This window comes from Talpa occidentalis, unplaced genomic scaffold (genome assembly GCF_014898055.3).
Source record: "Talpa occidentalis isolate TD23 unplaced genomic scaffold, MPIMG_talOcc4v2.1 talOcc4.11, whole genome shotgun sequence".
NCBI classification, from domain to species: domain Eukaryota; kingdom Metazoa; phylum Chordata; class Mammalia; order Eulipotyphla; family Talpidae; genus Talpa; species Talpa occidentalis.
This window is the reverse complement of record NW_023601104.1, coordinates 71,964,711-71,980,341: the sequence shown is the minus strand read 5'-3', so window position 1 is coordinate 71,980,341 and position 15,631 is coordinate 71,964,711. Positions and strand designations below refer to the sequence as shown.

The following is a 15,631-nucleotide window of genomic DNA, read 5'->3' as shown; positions in this document are numbered from 1 at the left end:
AGAGATCCAGAGGGCTATATGGCTCAGTCCCTTGGACAAGCAAGCTCAGGGAGGACACAAGAGAGGAGGTGGCTGCAGAGGACTGCAGCCCTGTTGGGCACAGACCATGCAATCTGGGGCTGGCCCCGGGGCCGGCTGGGCCTTGTCCTCTACCTGCTCAAATGTGCTTCCACCAACCAGAGGAAACCCATTTACTAGTTTTTCTAATAAATCAATTAATGCTCTATATTTCTGTTTTTCACTTCTCTAGCCTTGTTTTCCTTTGAATGGGGCCAAGAGGGCAGGGTCGCGGACCATCATAGGTCAAGAGGGAGCCATACCCTGACCTGACCCCAGGAGTCTTATGGGACAACTCTGACAGCTCCTGGCCCCATACCTCCTCACCCAAGACCCTGAGAAAGTCTTGTTCCTGCATCCCTCTATCCTGAGGGCCTGCTGCAGGCATTTGTCCATGGGGTTCAGGACAGAGAACTCACCCTGCCTGAACTTCAGAACCACCAGAATTCCCACGCCGGGTACTCTGCTCCAGTGGGGTGATGTCAATTGGTGTGGATGGAGGGGACCTAGGCATCACCAGTTTTAAAAGACCCCCCTCCGGTGACGCTAATGAACACCCCATGAGAACCACTGAGCTGGCCCAGGGGCCCAGACATGCATAGTGGTGTGTGAGGCTCACCTGGGGAAAGTGGCGTTAGCTACAACGGCCCCTGAAGACTCTGAGTCAGGAAGTTTGAGAAGCAGTGACTCATCCATCTCCTTCAATTTTCAGCTGAGGAAAAAACAGTCTAGGTTTCCCAGCTAGGGACCCAGCCCACGCCATTACGACCACTTAGTGTCACTTGCCTGGTGGAGCAGCTCTCGCCCGCGACTGTGGATGTGAGCCCGGCACAGCTGAGGAACACGAGCCAGCTCCCCGTCTGCTTCCCCTGGGAGCGCCTCGGCTGCCCCCCCTCTCCCCTCTGCTAGACTCGGCAGCTCCACCTTCAGCTCGAGTCCCCCCAGGTCAGACTTGCGGGGCCTGACCCGGCAGACACGCGGACACTTGTAGGGCGGGTCTACCTCCTGGGCTCCCCAGCCCCCCTCCCAGATGCCAGCCAGAAGAAACAGGACAAAACGAGGCCAGTACACCATGGAGAAGGGGCAAAATAAATGCAATTAGAAATAAGGAGGTGTTCCTAGCCTCTTGGAATCAGACACTTTGGAGGATGGGAGGAAAACAATCTATTCCAGAAAAAAAATGCACTTCTGCCCTCACCCAATGTTGGAAGCCACCTTAAGGCATTTTTAGGTTCCAGATTTGAAATCCTTACCTGTTAGGATGTCTCCTGAAAAAGAGAGCGGGTGAGAAGTAAAAGGCACCTGATACTGGAAACTTCAGCTTATTAGAAAAATGTTCTAGTCCCGCTCCCCCGCCTTTTTCAGTCTGACTTTGGCCTTTGGGGCAAAAAACCAAAAGCTGGCTCAGGGACAGGATGCCAGGCTGGGGATGGACAGAATTCCATGGAGCAGTTGGTAGAATTTGGCAGAATTTCCCTCCACACCCCGTGCTGCCCTAGGCTCTCAGGAGCCCCCTAGGGCCTCCACGACCCCCACGTCCCATCTCCGCCAAGACATCCCTGGCTGTGATCCACCTTCCCACCCAGCCAGGCCCAGTAAGGAGGCCACACACAGGTCGTTTGGTCAGCACTGGTTATTGCACCATTGGCAAATAATGAAATGTGTGTACATTAGCGACAACCACAGGGTCAGGGAGGCAACCCACAAAAGTACCTGAACAGAGTCCATTACATTCTTCACAGGAAGGGAATCAACAACAAAAACACACAACACACAAACATACCACAGCATGGAAAGCAATAAATTATGGGCCTCATTTCTGCCTGGAGCCTAAGAAAAGGCAGTTAAAAAGCAAAGCCTCCCCAGGTCACCTTCCTGCATCTCCCTGGGGTGGGCTCCTCAGTCTGGCAGTGGCCAGCCCACGCTGGAGCCGGGCTTGCTCTCCCTGGGAAGAGGTGAGCTTAAATATTTGGCTTCTTACCAGAGAACTATATACAAGGAAAGCGGCCACGCTGGCCTCAGAGGGGCGGGCTGGTGGAAAGTCACCTTGAACCCAGGGGAGCACCAGCGTTCTCACAGGCAGCAGGTGAAGACCCTTGCCCAGTACACCAGAACCTTCTTCAGGGGGAAACAGAGGTGAGAGTCTTCAAGGGCCCTGGGTGGAGCTTCTGTGAGCAGGGTGAGCACAGGCTTGAGGCAAATAAGCCAAGCTTCCTCCCCACACCACAGACTGCACCTCCTACCCTAGGGCTGCATCAGCCTACGGAGTTCAAGGCCTGGAATTTCTCCCTCAGGTTTCTCACCCTACCCTGGTGGCTTGGGTCCACTTGGTCCTTGGGGGCCTCTTCCTTCGGCAGATACTCTGCAGACTCCTGGAGATCCTCGCCCGGCCCCTGCATGGCCACAGACAAACTTGGTCCCTGCCTGCTACCCTCCCCTGCCCCGCTGCAGGGCCTGGCAGGGGCCCCTTCTCTATGACAATCACCCTCCGGTTGTCCTCCAGGGTGAGGTCAGCAGTGACATACAGGTCCTCCTCTCCGTTAGGCACGCCTTGGGGTAACTCCCCAGAAGGCTGAGGCTGGGGCGCCTCCAGGCCTGCCTGGCCCCTCTTGGTGCTCAGGCTGCAGCAGCGGCCCACCCTGCCCAACGGAGGCGGCTCCACCACGTTCTCCGGCGCCGAGCGGCTCCGGTTGACAGGCGGGGCTCGGGGCCGGCTACCCTCAGCCTGGAGCGCCTCGTCGTGGGAGGTGTACTTTGAGCACAGCTCTCGGACATCAGGCCAGTTGAAGGTCTCGGTGTCCAAGGGACTAAGGGGGCTTCGGGTGGAGGGCCGGACTCCAGGCGAGGGGGTCCTTGGGCTTGCAGCAGAAGGACTGAAGGAGAAACGGCGGGGTGACATCTCACCAGCAGAGCAGGACTTGGGAAGGCTGTGCTCCTGGGCCACCAGCTGCTCATAGCTGAGGAGGGACAGCACTGGCTTTCTCCTACCTGTGAGGAGAGAGTGCAGCCTGAGTCCTGGGCAGGAGGGGAGAGAGGAGGGCTCTGAAGTGCCTTCAACCCACTGTCCAGGCAAGGCTGGCTGTGAGGGTGTGGGGTGTTACAGAAGAGAAAATCTTCAAAATGAGAAATCTCATTTACTACGCATGGCCCTTTATAGGAAGAATGAAGGAAGAAACAGGAAGAATGGAGAAAAGAGGTGAGGAATCAAAGGAAAAGATGACAGCTTCTGCTCTCTGAAAAGAGGGAGTCATGGCCTCATTTCCTCACAGGTCTCTGCTCCATAGAAAGGGCTGGGGAGGGCAGTGGAAGGCGTTTACCAGGGTTGCAGGCTTGGCCTATTATGGGGCTTGGCCCTTTGGGGAGGGGTCTAGCCTTCTCTTTGGTAGAGGCTCTTTAGGGGTCACTCTCCCCAGGAATCAGGTGGCTCTTTAAAGGGTCTTCCATCCCCTGACTTGTGGGCAGGGCCTCCTCCCGCTCCCATCATTGTACCTTTGTCCCCCGGTGCTCCAGCTTCCTCCTGCAGGTGCGGGGCGGAGGCACTCTTCCCATCCCTTTCAGGAGAAACCTTTTGCCACTGCAGCGGCGGCCTGGCTGGCGCTGACTTGCTCTTGATCCTGAGGCTGTACTGGCGGGCCAGCTGGTAAACCTTGTTCTTGACTCGCTCACTCACGTGGCCATCTATCATGTGGGAGAGCTGCACAATCCGGGGGTGCAGTGGAGTCACCAGCTCCCCCTGGGCGCTGCTGCTCAGCTCTTTTACCAGCTCCTTCAGCTCCCGGGCCAGGCAGGCCGGACTAGGCCTCTCGGTGGGGGAAGTACTCTCCGGAGAGGCCGTGGCTGACTCCTCGGTGATGGCTCCCAGCTCATGCTCCTCTAGGATGAAGAGTGGCTCATGCATATCAAAACCATTGGACTGGCCTTGGCCTGGCCCCTTGCGAGGGCTCCCAGTGGAAGATTCCATCCCCTCCCAGATCTTCACAATTTCCGAAGAGGGGCGGAACTCAGCATCAGTGATAGGAGCGGGGTCCTCAGGCCCTGCCTGATCTGGTCCTGGAAGATCAAACAGGGCCCAGGAAGCCGGCCGGGAGCCAACCTGCCTCTTGGGCCCCAGCGGAGCTCTTGGCTCTGGATCTGGCCTGGGAAGGTTGTTGAACCTGGACACGGAGTTTCTCACCAGCCCTTTGGGGATGTAGGAAAGGCTCTCCCGGCGCCGGACACTAAAGCCCGCATCGTGGTGCTCTGCATTTTCATAGTAGCTCTTGATTTTGTCCAGCAACAGCCGGTCTCGGGTGGACAGCATCGACTCCTTCTTCTTGCAAGAAGACCTGTCGGGCTCCACTGGGCAGCCTGGGCTTGGGGGTTCTGTTCCATTGACAGAAGAGCCATTCTCTGTGGCCTCCGCCATAGTCATGTCCACTTCTGGGGGGAGCTGAGAGCTGAGGGACTCTGTGGTGCCCCCACGCGGGGCCAGGCCCTTCTCGCTGCCTTCCAGGCTGACCACACTGCTGCTCCGGCTGCTCAGCCTTGGGGTCCCAAAGCCACTGGACTTGCCATCCTCCAGCGCCAGGCTGCTCCGCCGAGAAAGGGTGCTGACGAACCGCTCAGCAATGACACTGGCCTGGTCCAGCACAGAGGGTGGCAGCAGGCTCTCGGGCTCCTGAGTGGCCCCGATTTCCTCCTCCTCCTCCTCACTGCTCAGAGGCTTAAGATCCTCAGTGCTCTCAGCCACCATGAAGTCCGCCATGTCACCCGGGTGGTCCAGCCCCAAAAGCCCCTGGTGAACATCAAGCTGTGCTTCTAGGACTCCAGGAGACTCTGTGTCTGAGGGCATCTCTTCAGTGCTGGCACCTTCCACGGCGGCAAACACTTCTCGCTCTGTCCAGGGCTCTGGGTCAGGGTCAGCCTGGGTAGCAAGACAGCTTGTGTGAGCCAAACCCTCCCTCATGCGACCCGAGGCATGAGGGACACCAGGGAAGGGCTGCAGTTCAGGGCCCCCAGCAGTCAGCACAAGCTGACTTAAGAGAGGGGCCACAGGTGCTTAAGGAGAGGAATGCAACAGGGTCCCTTTAGTCAACCTGAAGCTGGGTGCCCACGTCCTCAGACCCAGGGAGAATCCTCGGAACATAAATGGGGTGGAGAGAGGTCACTGCTCAGGGCTCAGGGGCAACCTGTATAGGAACTACAGGAACAGGCAGGAACACGCAACACAGGGCCAGAGGCATGACACAGGTCTCCCTGCCGATGGCAGGCAGTTCCCTAAAGCCCTGGAGGCTTCCCCCGTGAGGCTGTTCTGTGTTCAAGCCCAGGTCTGAGCCACAGGAGAGGCCATTCCAACTTCCCATGTGGGTCAGGTCCAGGGGCCCCAGGACCATGTTCTAGAATCCTCTCAGTGAGGCCTGGGAGTCTGCCCGGGCAGTCCGCCTCCGTGACCATGCGTGCAAATGCCCAAGCAGATGCACAAGGAAAGAAGTGAATTTGAGAATTCCCTCTTGACCACCTTAAAATCATCTGAACCATGAAAGGGGCTGGCATGGGCAGCTTTCCAGAGTTTTTTTGGGAGATGATCAAATACTCTTAAGCAATCAGGCCTGATTCTATTTGTTTTAGTCCAGACTATGCACAGGAGGACCCATAATCTAGACCTGCACTGGCCAACACACCAGCCACCACTGGCTTGCGAGCACCCAAAATGTGCCCAGGTCAAACTGAGAACTGCTGTAAGGGCAAATACACAGCAGATTAGAAAGACTCGTTCCAAGTATCTGATTAATAGTTTGTAACATTGATTACATATTGAAATGATACATTTGGATATATTGGGTTAAATCATTTTTAACATGGCTATAAGCAAATTTGAAATTACACATGTGCCTTGCCTTCTATTCTCAATGCCATCCAAGTTTCTCAGTCTTGTCCTGGCCGGGGCCCACCCTGAGGTCTAGGCCTCATTACCTTCTCCTTGTAACTCCAGGAAAGCAAAGGACTCCATTCACCTGACCCACAGGGTGGCAGGTAGAGGTGCGTGGGCTTCTGACTCATGGACCCAAGTCTGATCTCAGCTCTGCCCCTCAGAAGATGCCCAGAGTCTGGCACTACCACCTGACCTCGCTGAGCCTCCTTCTCCCTTCTATAACTATTATAGGGAACAGGAGAAAGAAGAAAAAATTCGACACAGCGATGGCGTCTGCTAGGCATCAATGCCCTCCCCTCTGTCCAGGTGGGCACAGGCACAATTTAAATGTCTGGCCTGCTGACAAGGCAGCCTGGCCAAAATATGAGTCACTTCCACTGCACCCCTGTTTCTAAGTCAGGGAAGATGCTGTCTATTCACCAAGCCATGCACGCCCACGGGCCAGACAGACTTCCTGAAGGGCTGAGAGCCCTGGGCAATAGGGAATCCCTGCTCCCATGGGCCCAATGGGAGATACCATACTTGAAAGCCCCACCTGCAGGCCTGGAGAACTGGGTTCCAGGTACCCCTATAGTATCCCCCTTCTGACTACAGGCTACTCACCTCCGGCAGGGAAGAGACAGACTCTACGCTCATGCGCTTCTCAGCACTGGTGGTCGGAGACCGGCCGCTGGGCCTTCGGCAGCTCTTGGGGCCTTCAGACTCCCTGCGCCCCTTCCCCTGCAGCAAGCAGAGGGCCTAAGTCAGATCCCAGGCCAACTGGGAACTGGTGCCTTCTGGGTCCCCACACAGGTAGCACCTACTGAGCCCTGAGGGGGCTGGGGTGCACTGAGAGCCAACCTTGGCCCGGAGCCATTCCACAGTCCACATGGACTGCAGGGGGCCCAGAAACCCCTGTCAGGCATGCAGCCTTGGACAAGCCAACCCACCAGACCCTCCTCCTGCCCCCCTCCCACCGTCTCCTACCCCTTACCGGCTCCTCCCCTGCCCCACAGCCCCCACCCCACTAGTCATGCTATTTGGGTAGTACATTGGTTAGCGCCCAGTACTGGAACCGCACATGCCAGGGACTCACTAGGGCGTGAAAGCGAGCGAGGGGTTAAGAAGTGCTGATGGCAGGAGTAAAAGACAAGAACAGGGGCGGGGAGAGGGGCAGGAAGGGGCCTCTTGGATGGGCATGCACGTGCCAGGGAACATGCAAGGAGGAGGGGAGATCAAAGAGACACCTCACCATAGCGCCCCGGGAGAAAAGTAAAGCGTTGGCCCGATAGTGCCAGCAGTGGAGGGCGGCCAGCAGGGAGCTGGCAAAGTCGGCTACCTGCTCCGCCACTGCCAGGCTCTCCTCCTCCTCCTCCTCCTCTGAGCCTGGGGGCTCCGGCCCAGGCCCCTTCTTGCTGCCTTCATGCCCTGCCAGGGCCTCCAGAGAGACCTGAAAGGCCTGCTCTTCCTCCTCCTCCTCCTCCACCACCTCCTCCTCCTCCTCCTCCTCCTCCTGCTCCTCCTGGGCAGCCCCCTCAGCTTCCGACTGCAGGCCCGGAGTATGGGGGTGCTGCCCAAAGTCCAGGAGAGTGCCGGCACTGCCCGCATGCTGTCCAAGAGCACAAGACCACTGTGACGGGCCTCTGGGCAACCTCCCCTCCTCCTGGTAGTGGTCAGTGGGGTGGGGAGGTTTCACAGAGAAAGTCACACGTAGTCACCCGTCCCTGGTGTCCACGGGGTCCAGTGAGGGTAAGGGGGTGGGGAGTGCAGGGAAGGACAGGGCAGGTCTCAGGTGGGAAGCTAGGACCAGCACCTGGCTAGGAACTCAAGACCGAGAGAGGCCTGCCTGCCCCAGAGGGAAAAATGAGAGATTCTAGACTGGGCAGGCCACTCACTACCAGGGTGCCATCCAGGAAAAGGGTAAGGAGGGGCCCCCGGGACAAGGGCCATGGCTGATTCATCTCTGTGACCCTCATGACACAGGGCCTGGCACACAGCAGGTGACTGACAGGTATTTGCTGAATGACTAAAGATAATGAGCGCTCAGGGGGCTGGCCGGGAGGTCCCACCCACCTCTGCACGGTCAGTATCCTCCGCCCACTGGCCTTACCTTCATTCCTGCTGCTCTGGTTGCTGCAGCCACCGAAGGGTCCCAGCATGGACAATGGGGTGGAGAGGGGTTGGGGAGGAGAAGAGGGGAGATTCATAAGCCAGAGAAAGAGCCCAGAGGCCCTTGGGGAAGGTCTCACCAGGGGCCCTAAATCCCAGGACCTTCACCCCAGCCTCCTGGGGTGGGGCGATACAGAATGGCATAGGCCTGATTGCTCCTGCTGTTACTGAATACCAGGTACAAGGTGTGTGCAGGGTGGGGGGCCTCAAACCCTCTACCCAGACCGCATGGGGTGAAGTGCATTCAAGGGAGGAACAGAGGCAGAGCCCCCCCTTAAAACTGTCCTCTACACCCCACCCACGTGTTACCTTTTTCACTTCCCGCCCACCCCTCCTACACTCACCTTTCTCACTGAGTTGCCTCAGCAAGTGTCTGGTGGGCTCTGAGGAACAAAGAAATTAGAGAGTGAGAGCAGGTCTGAAAACAGCCGTGCAGGCCCCATGCTCACAGAACCACCGGCCCATCACCAGCTCAAAGTCCACTCTGGCTTGGAGCCGCACAGCTGGAGGGCCTGAGTGAGGCCACTCCCACCCTGCCCCAGGGGCCTCAAGAACCAGCAGCCCCCAGGAGCAGCTCTGCCCACACCCCTGCGTCAGCCCACCCCTGCCTTCTTCAGTTCTGGAGCCACAACCCACTCTGTACCCATCCCACCGACCAGACCAGCCATGGCTCCAGAGGGCCCTGGCTGCATCTCAAGCAGGCTACCCCCTCCCTGAAAGGAGCACTTCAGCACATTAGCTGCGCCCAACACCAAGCCCCTCACAGCGCCCAGGCTGGAAAGCAGAGGTCGCACCCGACTTTCTACGGCCCTTAAGGCCTGGCACCATGAAGCCTCGCTGCCCGCTGGGGAGTGTTACCCGGCTGTGCAGGGACTGGCCAGGCTCTGGGGACGGGATAAAAAACACATCCGTTAGGCCGACGGTGTCACCACCTTGTACCCCAGCCCTTTCAGAGACAGACCTGAGACAAACAGGCAGGTGAGAGGACACTGCCTCAAGGGACGTGTCTTGTCCCTAAGGGGGAGCCAACCTTGTCCCTAAGGGGGAGACCACTATAAACGTGGCGTCAGAAGGAAACTCCTGTTCCTGGGCAGGACAGCATGTTACAGAACTTTGTTCCCCGAGCAGTGCACACTCCAGTGTGCTCGTACTCTCTGTGCACACTTAAGTGAACATCCAGTTTTTTAAATGAGAAACATAAAATGCTCTATTCTTTCATTAAACATAAAATGCTCTATTCTTTCATTTCATTTCAAGACGTGTAATCCAGAATATTAAACAAGCGACAAGTGATGACAACAGTGCCTTACTTATCCACATAGTGTCCTTATCTGCCCATCTCAGCTTTCTGGAAGGAGGCGGCAGAGAAGGCCCAGAGGCCATCAGAGAAGAGGACCTGCACTGGCCCATCCTCCCTCCAGTGACTTCCTGGCCTGCTTTGACACATGCTTCTCAGAAGTTTAACCAACTGACTTCTAGCAAACAGAAGACGGCAAGGAGGGCTGCTACAGGCAAGCGTGCTGGGGCAGATGAGAGTAACACTTTGCCATGTAAAGATGGACACACACCTCAAATGCTAGCTGTCTCTATGGCAACCACCATCCTACCTGCCCTTGGGGGCCCTGGAGCCTCGAGCAAGGAGGCTGTCCCCGCATACAGTGACGCCACTGCACCCAGGCCGGGAAAGGAAAAGGTGCACTGTCGTCAACATCCTCTACCTTAAAAAGGCTCAAGAATTTAAGCATTTTTAGAAAGATATCTGTTTCATAATGGTTACAGCTAAAACACAAAAACAAGGGCCTCCCGGGTGGCGCAGCGGTTGAGCGCTGGGTTGCGAAGCTGCCCACGGCCTCTGCGGCACCGGTTCGATCCCTGGCTGCTCCCCGGCCACCAGAGGAGAGTCCAGCATGGCGCGCAGACCTCTCCTGCTGCCCGCTGCTCCCCTCAGCAGTGTCCTTCGGTCCTTCTGCCTGCTCTGCTCCCCGCTCTGGCTCTGGTGAATTCTCTCACCCTCCCGCACTTCTGACTGTACCCAGTGCTTGTATAAATAAATAAATAAATAAAACATGCCTCTATTAAAAAAAAAAAAAAAACTTAAAAAAAAAAAACCACCACAACAAGTAAAACCCAACTCTTAATGTTTGCAGGCTAAGGTCTAGCGGTATGGAATGTGTAGCTCTAAAACAGCTCCCTTCCCACGTGCCTGGACAGCTACCGTTTAGATGATGCTGTGACAGGCACTGTCACCGCTGCTACCACCGGCACCACGGCCGGCACTTACTAGACACATCCGTGTGCCAGCAGCTTCTGACTCAAAGCTATGCGAGTTGATGGGGAGGGCTGGCGGCACCAGAAGAGAAAGGAGAAGCAAGGAAAAGAAAAAAAACCACAGACTTATAAAAGAACACCCCCTACTTATTAGGCTTTTAACACTGGCCCCATAAAATTTCTGCAACCACGGCAAGTCCGCGTAGGACTCGAGATCTATCAGGAGCCTTACCAAACAAAACAAAACCATAAGAACGATCTTCTAGAAGATCGAAGCCAATTAATCAGTCCACACAGTTGTTGGGGCCCCCTCGGTCACAGCCCATCATAGCCCAGTGCACCTCAGAGATCCCAGCCAGGACAGTGCTCCCTGTCTCTCCCGGGGCCTCTGAGGTAGCTCTGACCCCAGCTCCCACCTGGTGCCTGAGTTTGACAGATAGCCTGCTGGAGTCCAATCTGCCCCTGGGCCCCAGACTGATGGGCAGAGTGAAAACAGACACAGAAACACACACGCAATACCACGGGAGCTAAGAAGAGACTCAAGGTTTTCTCTTTTTAAATAGACGATTCATTCCACTAAGGCCATGGCAGCAAGGCCAGTCATGGAAGAAAACAACCCAGGAGCGGAAAACGGAATTTTTCCCTGAGACCCAAAGTAAATATTTCCCGTCTGGATTTGGTGCCACTTGAAGTCTAACTTGTTTTCCTCACATCCTCCTTCTGCTCCACTGAACCTGGCTGGGGACCATCCATGATGTCCAAGCATTTTTCCTGGCTGATTCCAGACTGTGTCCAGGAAGGAGTTAAGAAGGGGTACCAAGGCCTGAGTGGACGGCATTCCTCGGGTCTTGGGAAAGGTGGGCTGCCCGCCCAACCACGGTGGGCATGGAAGGGCCTGGTGGGGGCAGCACCAGCACAGAGAGACGATGCTCCACATACCCACTGACCCCTCCAGTGCACCCCGCATCCTGCCTTGGCCAGGATTTCCCAACAGGCAAGAACTGGCCCCTGGTACTGCTGCTACTATACCCCTGGTATAGTTCCCACCTATACAGTAAAGGCCCCTTGAAGAGGCCCCTCTATACCACACACAGCCCTTCGCTTACCAGACTGCCGGCGCCCCTGGCGCGCGTGGGTGGACACCTCATCCTGTGAGGACCAGGCTTTCTTCAGCCGCTCTGGACTATAACGGTACCGATTGGGATCTGCACCAGGAGGAAGACAATCAGGCTTTTGGAATAACATCAGCCTTGGCCAAGACTCTGTGCCGGTACCCAACCACACCTCTGCCCCCCACCCAGCTCCAGGGGAGCACCCTCCTCCTCTTCCATCTTGCAATGTGCAGGCACAGAGTCCCACCCTGGAATAAAAGCATCAGGCAAAGCTTCCCGCAGATGCAGCCTGGCCTACAAAAGCACGCAATGAGGATAAATCAGCAGAAAGGATACACTTACAGTAAGAATCCATTTCCAAGATGGCTTCCTTGGCCTGGAAGAGAAGGAAACGCAGCTGGTTAGTACCTGGCTGTGAGTCCTTTACTTCCCTCGGCCCAAGGACACACTCTTGCCACACAGGGATACCCCACAGTGCTGCACTGAGGCCCGTGGCTGTCCAATGGAAACATCATCCAGAAGTTGAGGCCCCAGAAGGGCTCTGAGAGGTAGCCAAGCCAGGCGTGGGGGCAGTGGGAGCTCACCTTCTGGGGGATGGTGGTATGGTGGTTCTCCAGGATGAGCCTCTTGATGTGATGAGTCCAGTTCCGTTTCTCCTCCACTGTTCTGGCCTAAGTGGGCCAAGGGAGAGGGAGGTTATTGTCACAGGCCTGAAGCCACAAAGTGGGGGCAGAGGTGGAAAAAAGGGCTGTGCTGGGGTTTCCTTGACTCCTCAGGAGAAGCTCAAGAGGTGCCCACAAGGATCCCACCTTCCAGAGGGAGACAGTGAGGCTTGGCGCAGCTAAGAGAGCTGGGGAGGCAAGTTCTGGCCGCAGCCAGTTCCTTGGCCCGGCCCACCTGTACCTGGATATTGTACTGCTGCTTGCTGTGCTTGTAGTGGGTGACGGTGAAGCACAGGGAGTCTCTGGTGCTCTCAATCAGCATCAGGGAGGAGCACTGGACACAGGGAGAGGGCAGTCAAGCACAAGATGGGGGGCAGACTACCTAGGGCACAGGGTCCCCAGTCCCTGAAGCTTTCGAGGGAGGCAGGGAGAATAATCTCAGGATGGAGCTGTATCCACAGCAGCCAGGGCTGATGAAGAGGACAGGGAGAGGAGCCCAGGCCCCTGGGAAATGGGAGAAGGAAGGGAGAAAGCAGGAGGGCTGGAGGGCTGGTGGGGAGGCAGCAGAGGAGACAGCGGCAGCCTCGTTACCGGGATGTGACCCTTGTAGACAAAGTGATCGCCCCGCTTCTTGGTGATGAGCAGTGCTTTGTCAAAGAGAAAGAAGGTCCTCTCATTGCGCACGCGATGCACGCGGAATGTGCCCTCCAGGACGAGCTCCCCATAGATGGTCAGGTCTGGCCCCTTCCAGTTGATAAGCAGGGACTGAATCTCCTGCAGCAGAGAAGCCCCAACCCCAAGGGTGAGGTTGTCCATGACCCTACTGGGCCCCAAGAAGCTCCACAGACCCAGCTACCACTTAGGTCCCCACACACACATGCTGCCACAGGGTCCCCCCCAGAGACTCTCTCCCCACAAGACACGACCCCACAGCTCACACCAGCAAAGCAGCCACGTCCCCCACCTCCCATGCCCTGCTCAGCCTGACCCCTTATGTCCCTCCAGCCACCAGCCCAGGGCACCTGGAGCCGAACTGCATGCTCGTGCCTCCTCTTCATGTCATTGATGTACCAGGCCACACAGGTCATGGTGTCGATGGCATCTTCTACCACCTCGAAGCCCTCCTCTTCTTCATCAAAATGTTTGGCGATTTCCTATGCAGGAGACAGGAACTTAACAGCCCTGGCCTGACCCCCACACCCCCACCAACTTGGCATGACCTTGGGTTACCTGGAGCAGCAGGTGGTACTTGAGGATGCGCTGCACAGGCTTTAGCAGGTAGGACCCCAACGGCAGTGAGTGCTGCAGCAGCTCCTGGCGGTCCCGGAAGAACTTGGCCTGCTGTTTGTCCCGCATGCACTCCGTCAGGGCAGCCACTGAGCTGGGAGGGGACAAGGGCCTGTCAGCACCTGGGGAGACCTGGCTGGGAAAGTGGGATCTCCGAACTCAGCCAGTGGCTCTGCCTCCCCTCCATCCAGTTACTCACTTAGGGTAGTTATTGCAATACTGGGTGTAGATATCAAACTCTTGGCTCTAAGGAGAGACCAAAAAGTGCTGTCAGGAGACCCCCATGTGACTGTGATCCTGGGGTACCAACCTCAGGCTCCCCACCCCAGAACACACTCTGCCCACACCCACCTTCCCACGTGCCTGCAGATCCATCTCCTACCCGTCTGTGCAGGACATGCCCCCTGCCTGCAGCCCCTCACTCCATCCCAGACCCCATTCCCTTTCAAGGCAAGGTCCCCAGGACCCAGAAGTCCTCTTAAGCTGGGGGTTCCTGTCTCTCTGAGTCTCCAACGAGGGAAGACAAGGAGCAAGAACTCAGCCCTTCTTACCCTTTCGACAAAGCAGTGGGCCACAGCCACGGGGTCGCTGTTGCAGCTGTCCAGATCTCTGAGTAACTGGCTGGGTAGGGGAGAGTGGCGGTCAGACCCCGGACTGCCTGAAGCTTCCACAGCCACCAACACGCCCCTGTCCCCGCTTCCTGGTGCCCAGACACACAGCAGCCCTGGTGTCATGCTAGGGTCGGCTTCCACCCTCAGCGTGAGCCCTGCACACGGCAGCAACCACAGAAAGACAGGGAGCAGAGGAGGCCCACGTGCTGGGCAAGCAAGAGAAGGAGGGGGGACACCAGTACCCACCTCGGGAGGGGACACGGCTCCTCTGTGGGCAGGAGTCAAACACACAAAAGCAGAGATTAAGGGGAGAAGAAGAGAGTGAGGACTCAAAAGGAAACAAGGCCCCCAATTCAGAAGAATGTGGGGGAGAGAGGAGTCCCAGCACACCTCATCCTTAGCTGGGGCACTATAGGAAACCCTAGAAACAGTGCCCCCCTGCTCCTCCTCTTTTCCCAGACCTCCACCCCATCCTGCCTAAGCCTACCTGCCCCCCCCCTCCAACATCTTCATTGAGCACAGCCGGGACAGGAAGTCCCTCTGCCCATTTTAAGGGGCTGGGATAAGCTCTGTCCTATCCTGTCGGCACTACCCCCTCAAATTCTGCTCCTCCAGGTCAGCACCACTCCGTGGGGAGTCTGCGGTCCAGGGTCAGTACACTCTGGCCCTCGAGGAGCAATTCTGCTCTGAGCCTCGCCAGGCGTTGCTCAGCCTCCTCCACCACCTCTTGCCTGGCCTATGCATTCCCCTACTAGGTCGGATCCCCTCTGAGGAGCCCTGACGTCCCCTGGGGTCAATGGAAAGGCGGAGAAGAAATTAAGAGATGTGCAAGTGGAGAAGTCAAGAGGGACAAAGGGGCAACCCAGAGGGAAGAACATCACGTGCAAGGGTCCAGCGGTCCTCTGAGGGGGCACTGGCCCAGAGTGGCCCCAACACGCACACGGCCTCGCATTATTGCCCACGAGTGGCAGAAGGACATCAGCCCCGGGACACATGGCCCCAGCTGGTGCCCCACCCCCACCCCCCATCCGGCAGGCAGCTAACTGACCCACTGCACAGGGGTGGAAATCCTTTCCACCCTCAGAGAGCAGGCCCTGGACCCACACGTCATAGTGCGCGAGACCAGGGACATCCACAGCACCTGCCTGGCTCCACGATGGGCCTCACAGGCAGCAATGCAGCACGTCGGGCCCACGCACATACCTGTTCAGTGCATAGATGCTTTCTATGTTCCCAAAGAGGGCGCTAACTTGTTCTGGCTTCAGCAGTCCAGGCGTGTCAATGATCTTCAAGAGGTAGTCCTGCGCGGAGACAGGCTCTCAGCCCAGACCCCACCTCCCGCCCTGCATGACATGACGCCGTGGCCCCCCACCTCCTCGAGCCACATCTTTTTTCCTGCACTGCTTTTTACAGCAAAGAGATGATACCACCTACTGCACTGGGTTGGGTAGAGCCCCCCCCATGAATGTCCACTGGGAACCACAGCGCATGACCTTTTTTAGAAAGCGGATCTTCACAGATGTAAACACTTAGAGCTCTTGAGACCACATCAAAGTGGATTAGGGTCGGTCCCAA

At 57.0% G+C, this 15,631-nt stretch overlaps 1 protein-coding gene across 1 annotated transcript in view; it reads right to left on the bottom strand.

Moving 5' to 3' along the window:
• Positions 1-969: 969 nt before the first annotated feature.
• The window catches only part of PLEKHG3 (pleckstrin homology and RhoGEF domain containing G3), a 40,917-nt gene continuing 26,255 nt past the window's right edge, over positions 970-15,631 (bottom strand). The window contains 16 exon segments of the mRNA XM_037503502.2: positions 970-2,497; positions 2,500-3,045; positions 3,547-4,960; positions 6,572-6,688; positions 8,058-8,080; positions 8,461-8,499; positions 11,491-11,589; positions 11,839-11,872; positions 12,081-12,167; positions 12,400-12,492; positions 12,750-12,932; positions 13,181-13,312; positions 13,389-13,539; positions 13,645-13,691; positions 13,997-14,066; positions 15,260-15,357. Coding sequence (XP_037359399.1) covers positions 2,313-2,497; positions 2,500-3,045; positions 3,547-4,960; positions 6,572-6,688; positions 8,058-8,080; positions 8,461-8,499; positions 11,491-11,589; positions 11,839-11,872; positions 12,081-12,167; positions 12,400-12,492; positions 12,750-12,932; positions 13,181-13,312; positions 13,389-13,539; positions 13,645-13,691; positions 13,997-14,066; positions 15,260-15,357 — 3,318 coding nt within the window. The 3' untranslated portion in view covers positions 970-2,312.